This window comes from Aegilops tauschii, chromosome 6, assembly GCF_002575655.3.
Source record: "Aegilops tauschii subsp. strangulata cultivar AL8/78 chromosome 6, Aet v6.0, whole genome shotgun sequence".
Classification (NCBI taxonomy): Eukaryota; Viridiplantae; Streptophyta; class Magnoliopsida; order Poales; family Poaceae; genus Aegilops; species Aegilops tauschii.
Genome location: NC_053040.3, coordinates 14,649,873 through 14,657,525, shown reverse-complemented (window position 1 = coordinate 14,657,525; position 7,653 = coordinate 14,649,873). Strand labels below are relative to the sequence as shown.

The 7,653-nt window shown below is 43.4% G+C and overlaps 1 protein-coding gene across 1 annotated transcript; it reads right to left on the bottom strand.

The window, feature by feature from the left end:
- Positions 1–213: 213 nt before the first annotated feature.
- On the bottom strand, positions 214–3,135 carry LOC109739897 (UPF0481 protein At3g47200). Its single transcript, XM_020298974.3, has 2 exons — positions 2,457–3,135; positions 214–1,240 (listed from the first exon to the last, which is right to left on the bottom strand). Exons 1-2 carry the CDS (start codon positions 3,060–3,062, stop codon positions 488–490), a joined length of 1,359 nt encoding a protein of 452 aa, XP_020154563.1. The 5' UTR covers positions 3,063–3,135; the 3' UTR covers positions 214–487.
- Between the last annotated feature and the right edge of the window lie 4,518 nt (positions 3,136–7,653).

The window sequence follows — 7,653 nt, the reverse complement described above, 5'->3', positions numbered from 1 at the left end:
ACACTACACCGTCAGCCGGTCAATGACGTCCCATGATCATCAGCCACTTCCACTGTGTGGCGATCGATCACCATCACGAACATGAACTCAAGCAACAACACTAGGTAATTAGCTAGCAGCTTACAAAGGATCCCAATACATGAATGTCGAACGTCAGATGGGGAGGTTCCCCTGGCGAACTTAATCGATCGCTAGGGGAGGAATGATCCATTGGTCATAGGGCGTAATATTTACACTCGGAACACGACCGTGTTTCATGTACAATTGCGAAAATAAATTGAATCATGACGAACGCAACACAAAGTCACAAACACAACACAAAGTCACAAACACAACACATGCTATCTTTGCTCCTGCACAGTGCAGATAACCCAGAGGCTTGACCGATGTACGACAACAACAAAACCTGGAACAGAAAACAAAACGAATTCATGCAGCAAGATTGAGTAGCAGGCACTTAGTTATAAAGTTTTTGCGGCCGGCTGGCTCACATAGGAGATGGTGCCGATGGGGGCGGGCTGTTGCTGTCGCCCCCGTAGAACTGCAGCACAGTGTAGACGGTCTGCATGACGGTCATGCCTAGGAGGAAGACGGCGGCGGCGAGGGAGAGGAATGCCCAGGGGCTCCTAAAGTAGGTGTGGATGAGGTTGGCGCGCCACATGTTCCACGGCTGCCGGAAGTAGCCGTTGACCTGCCGTTGCACGGCGTCGAGGGCGCTGTTGGGCTCGAGCACCACGTCCCTGGAGATGGTGTTGAAGAGCTTGGCCACGGCCTGGTCGCTGCCGATGGCGTTCTGGATTATCCCCTTGGAGCTCAGCAGCGCCACGTCCTTGGCCGAGTCGATGATGTTGTCCATGAAGAAGACGTAGCCTGTCACGTCGTTGCCGGCGCCGGCGTGCAGCCGCTCGAACGCCATCATGTTGAGGAACATGTACTCGGTGGAGTCGTCCACCGACACCGTCGGCATGCTCAGCGTGCCGCGCCGGAACCGGATGTCGTGCAGGCTCAACGTCTTGCTCGGCTTGAACTGGATCCCGGCTTCATAGAGCTCCACTGCTGACCGGATGATGGCGTTGTCGTCCTCGATGTCCTGGGGGCTACGGATTTTGTGGTGCTTACCAGTGAGCATGCTCCGGCGAAAGACATCCAGCGGGTGGAGCCCTAGGCCGATGCCTGCTGGTCGTGTCCCAGATGATTGGGCCAGAAATTTCAGAACCATTCGGTTGATGAAGTCGTCGTTCTGGCCATCATGCATGCATGCAATCATCAACATCCATTAGTTGAAGAGAAAGAGACACCGTAGAATCAGTCTTTTACCCCACTTTATAGATAAACCAACCATCATGAGTCCATATAAAATGTTCAGTTGTAACAAAAGAAAATATAAGTTTGTTGGGGCAATGCCCAAAATTAAAGAGAAAACAAGCCACACGGATGGAAGATCAGCAGCTAGCAGGAGAAGCAAGGTGGTGTCCTGCCGAAGTCAGCTTGACGTAGTAGGTGGTACTAGAATTGCAAATCAGTCAACTTACACATAGCTATTGTGTCCTAAAAAGAAAGGTGTGTACCGAAGCACACCCATTTTTGTGACCGACTATGCTTGAAACTTTATTTTGGGTAAGTCAATTTTCAGGGCTGTTGGATTCCATCATTCTTTTTTTATTCTTCTTCTTCCATCTTTCTTCCTCTTCGTTCATTCTCCGTTGCTCGTCTGACAGCCTCTCATCCGGCTATGAAAGCACGCCTCACTGCAGGTCTGCAGCTCACCATTCCATTCCATCCTTGCCTCCAGCGAGGGCGTTCTCTAAGTCAGGTGGGAATCAATACTAAAGGCGTCCGCCTCCCCTGCCACACCCACACTAGTCAATCCTCGCACCACCTCCGCATGAGCCGCGGCGGCGAATTACATCGCCTCCGGCTCGGCCTCGAAGCTCCGCCTTTGCCTCCTTCCCTCTGTCACGAAATCAACTTCCCAAATTGTAAATTTGGGCAATTTATGTATTCCTTCCGATCCATATTACTTGTCTGATCGAACGGATTACAATCGTGTGTCCTCTTTTATATGGGTGTGGCTAGGTCTCAGTCGACTAAGATTTAATCAAGTCCCAGTCCAGTGACATAATATATAAATAAAAGACTAATTTCTAAAGAATTTTTTGCATAAATCTTTCATGTAAGATCTCCCGAATATAGCATCAACCGAGACTGGTTATGTCTCGGTCGACTGAGATTTAGCAATCCTGCTTTTTATATATTTAAAATTTTGGCAATGAGACCTTCACAAAAAGACTACTGTTGCATATATGTTAACTAGCGTGAATTTAATTGCTTCACGTCATATTTCAAAACAGTTTATGGAATATTTATAAGGTATATTTTTTGAATTATTTCTGTGCAATTTTCATTGTTTAATTTTTTTAACAACAGTATTGGAAGGCAGGGTGGATAATAATTACCGAAGGCTTTCCACTCTCAACCTCAACGAGCTTCTGGAGCAGGAGCAGAGGTAGTTGGTTCTCGAGCATGAGCACGTCTCGCCGGATGTAGGGAACCATGTAGAGTATCCCGTGGGGGCTGAAGATCGGGTCGTTATGTGCGTAGTCGCCGACCTGCTTCCCGTCGGCGGCCGTGCACCTCATCACCTCCAGCAAGAAGCAGCCGTCGAAGATCATCATGGCCAGGAACCGCTCCCTGCCGCCGCCATCGGCACGCCACTCGGTGTCGAGGTCCATGTACGCGCCCTCAAGCTCCTCCACGACCTCCTCCACGGCGGCGACGAAGTTGTCGAGCGGCCGGTTCGCGCGCAGGAGCAGCTGGCGCAGCGCCCGGTGCTTGTGCTCCTCCATGGGGCGCAAGTCGCGGTCGCCGTGGTGGAAGGGGCCCAGCGACACCACCTGCGGCTGGTAGGCCTTGCTCTTGATGTTGGTCATGCAGGGCGGCACGCGGTAGATGCAGTGGCGCTCCCACCTCGACACCTCCGCCGACTTGTCGGCTTCCTTGAGCTTCTTCTCCACGTCCACCACCCACGTCCTCTTGCTGCTGCTGCCGCCGGCCGCCGCCATTACGATTGATTTATTTATGCAAGATATATGGTTGCGAACTTGCGATAGCTAGGATAATGGTCAGGCAGTACTGATCTTTGCATGCGTGTGGAATTGTGGATGCCGATGCAGAGCGCAGGGCGCTATATGTTCGTAGAGAGATACGTTACTTGCATAAGTTGCATTGCATGCCACATTCCGCGTGCTAGACAGGTGTGTATGTACAAAAAGAGGTTCATCATGTGCTTGCACCCATGCTGGTCCTATTCCATTGTCTGGTGCTGGTCCCCTTGTTTCACTCCATGGTAACACGCATGCAGTTTAGTACATGGTCATAGATTTTATTATAGTAGGCTATATGATATATGGGTTGGAAGGTTCACGCGGAAATGTTCTTTCAGCTCCTCCCCACACGGCGACTAGGGTTTCCCTGCCTCCCACCGGCATCGATGCCGATCTGTCTCCAACAATGTTTGTTAGTGTTCATCTGTTTTCAGGTTGGATCCTTCTGCTCTACACTTCTCTTTGTCAACGGCGATTGTTGTTTTGGTGCGCTGGTCCTATTGGGGCTTAGCACGACGACTTCCAACTGTCTTTATCCGGCTCTGGTTAGGGAGGGGTGACGACAACGGCGCGTCTTCGGCTCACTCCAATGCTTGTAGTCATCGCTAGGTGGTCTACGAACCTAGATGTAATATTTACTTCTAGTGTTCTTTTTACTGCCTTAACAGATGATGAATAGATCGAAAGTTTTCCTTAAAAACTTGGTTATATGATGTATGAGAAATGATTAGAATCATCAGGACAATTCTACACTCCGCGCCCAACGTAAGTCTCAAGGTTTTTGCAACATTATCCATGTTTCTGAAAGATGGGTAATGTTGCAGTGGCAACTCGACGATGCAGAGAAAAATTTCTGGAACATAACCTCTGTTGCAAATAAAATCTACAACATAATCTATGTTGCAAAAATATATATACAACACAACCTTTGTAACAAATATCCGCTGCAAATTTTGCAAAAAAGTTCTATAACACAATGTATGTTGCAGAAGTGAAGAACAATGCTCGGCATTAGATTTGTGCCAGATCTGACGCCTCGCGAAAGATCCGCCAGCCGACGCATAGCACTCCTCATATGATACATAATACTCCCTTCATTCAGAAATACTTGTCCTAGAAATGGACAAAATGAATGTATCTATAACTAAAATAAGTCTAGATACAACCATTTTTAGGGCAAGTATTTCTGGACGGAGGGAGTATATTCTATTACCGTGAGGAAGGGGTCATGGTCAATTTGTGTCATTGCATGTAGTCTTTACAGCTACGAGATGATCAGAAGTTGCAGGCTTTAGGGAAAGGGGAGATAAAGATGCTACGGGAGCTGCTGGCCGGAGGCACGAGGAAGCGAGGAATTAATTCGCACCTGAAAGTAGATGTTGTTCAGTTGTTGGGAATGGTCCAGGCAAGCGAACATCTAATCAGCTCTAGGACGGAGGCATCGCATGCATTTGCTTTATGCTCCCTCATGCGTGTATCTCTAGCTCGCTAATTTTTGTAATATGTAACATGAATTATGTGACATAAAAGTTATACCTTAAAACATTTAATGTTTGTTTAGGATAAACATTTAATGTTTCGATTTGAATATTTTTTGTACAAAAGCAAAAGAGGCCTGCTTTCATCCACGGTGGAGTAAAAAAGCAAAAGAGGCCTGCTTCGGTACACCCCACCATCACCACCCCCCTAAACCATATAAAGGCGGTATGGTCATTTCATCAGGCAACGCGACTCAAATTCAAGACATGTTGGTCTAAGAAGAACCACACTACCCAACAAGACATCCTAATAACGTCAAAGAAATTAACAGGACATCCTGATGCTTATGCCTATTTACTTTTTTTTTCTTTTCTTCTACTTCAGTTCGCGGCTGGGCCGGCCCATTGTTGAACCGGTCCTTTTATCACTATTTCTTTTTTGTTTTTTCTACTCATTTTTTTTATTTATCAAAAAATGCTCACACTTATAAATTTTTGTTCAAAATTTCAAAAAGGTTCCCTTTTTAACAATTTTTTCCTAAAGTCAAAATATCCTTATTTTATAAAAATTGTAAAGATAGGCCAAATAATAGTTCGTTTAAATACAAAAATGCTCACATAAAAATAATTAAATTTTTTAACACCTATTAAATAGAAAAATTGTTCGTTCAAACAAAAATGTGTGTCTATTGTTCGATTAAAAAGAAACATGCTAACATAAAAAACTTCAAATATTTTTTTTAACATCTATTGAATAGAAATATATCAAACAGCGATCGGTTTATTGTTCATTTTTTGTTTCTTTTTCATTCTTGTTGTTTTTTGTTTATCGTTCTTTTTCTTTAAAAAATGCTCATATCAATATAATGGACCCAAAATTTTCAACACACTAGCATCACTATGCCAAGCATCCATGATAAATTTCATTGATTTCTGACATTTTATGCATTTTCTGGTGAAAAAAACCCTAAAACACTAGCCGAACATGACACAACGTGCGTTCGGTATCCGAAATCCTTCAAATTTTGCATGGAGGCCTGCCATGAATATGTCCACATGCTGGCAAAATGTGGTGTCATTTCATACATGGCAAAAAGCACACCATGTTCAAAGGTGGTTGTTTGGGTAGGCCGGTACTGCAAGTCTGGATGCACTTTTTCACATCTAAAATGGACCAAATTTTTTTCCACACGCTAGCATCACCATGCCAAGCATTCATGATATATTTAATTGAGTTATGACGTTTTATGCATTTTCTAGTATTTTTCCCGGTGAAAAAACCCTCAAACACTAGCCGAACGTGCGTTCAGTGTCCGAATTCCTTCAAATTTTGCATGAAGGCTTGCCATGAGCATGCCTACATGCTGGCAAAATTTTGTGTCATTTCATGCGTGGCATGAAGCACAACATCTTCAAAGGTGGTAGTTCAGGTAGGCCGGTAGGGCAAGTCTGAATGTACTTTTTTTCACATCAATAAATTGGACCCAAATTTCTTCACACTAGCATCACCATGCCAACCATAAATGATAAATTTCATTGAGTTTTGACATTTTATTCATTTTCTAAGTTTTGCTGGTGAAAAAAACCCTAAAACACTAGCCGAACATGATGCAGCGTGCGTTAGGTGTCAGAATTCCCTCAAATTTTTCATGGAGGCCTGCCATGAGCATGCCCGCGTGGTGGCAAAATTTGATGTCATTTCATGCATCGCAAGAAGCACACAATGTTCAAAGGTTGTGGTTTGGGTAGGCCGGTAGGGCAAGTTTGGATGCACTTTTTTCACATCAATATAGTGGACAAATTTTTTTCCATACGTTAGCATCATAATGCCAATCATGCATGACAAAATTCATTGAATTCTGACACTTTATGTATTTTCTAGGGTTTTCCTGGTAAAAATAACCCAAAAACACTAGCCGAACGTGACGCAACGTGTGTTCTTTGTCCAAATTCCTCAAATTTTGCATGGAGTCCTTCTATGAGTATGCTCACATACTGGCAAAATTTGGTGTCATTTCATGCATGTCACTTTCAAAGGTGGTGATTCGGGTAGGCCGGAAGGGCAAGTCTGGATGCACTTTTTTCACATAAATAAAATGGTGCTAACTTTTTTCCACAAACTAGCCGAATGTGATGCAACGTGCATTAGGTGTTCGAATTATTTGAAATTTTGCATGGAGGCCTGCCATGAGCATGCACACATGCTGAAGGTGCCATTTTATGTATGGCAATAAGCACTCCAGGTTCAAAAGTGGTGGTTCAGGTTGGCCGATAGAGCAAGTATGGATCCACTTTTTTTTATCAGCAATCAAATGGACCCAATTTTTTTCGACACACTAGCATCACCATGCTAAGCATACAAGATAAATTTAATTGAGTTCTGACATTTTATACATTTTCTAGGGTTTCCTCGGTGAAAAAACACCAAAACACTAGCCGAATGTGATGCAGCGTGTGTTCGGTGTCCGAATTCCTTCAAATTTTGCATGGACACCTGTCATGAGCATGCCCACATGCTGCCAAAATTTGGTGTCATTTCATGCATGTCACTTTCAAAGGTGGTGGTTCGGGTAGGCCGGTAGGGCAAGGCTTTTGTTTTTTTTACAATTTCTGTCATTATCAATGAACATGCACATTATCTTATATCCGAATAATTTCTTGAAATTTGTCAATTTTGGAATATCAAATTTTGTATGAAAATTTTCTAAACATCAACACTTTTTATGAAATTGTTAACAAATACCAAAATATTGATGTTGTACACAAATTGCAAACCACATAATTTTTAAAATCTATCAACATTTTTAAAACACAAAAAATATTGAATTTATGAACTAAAATTAAAAAATGTGAACTTTTTTGAAATTCAGGAACATTTTCTAATTTGTAGAAGATATTTCGAAACAATAACATTTTTTGGTATTCAAATAATATTTCAAATTTAAAACAGGTTATAAAATTTATAAAACAGTTCAAAAAAGAAAAAACGAAAAAAAGAATAGCAAAAAAAAAAGCTCAGGCCTTGCCCAACTGGGCGACGGCATCGCTGTCGTCGGGTACCTGTTGGACCG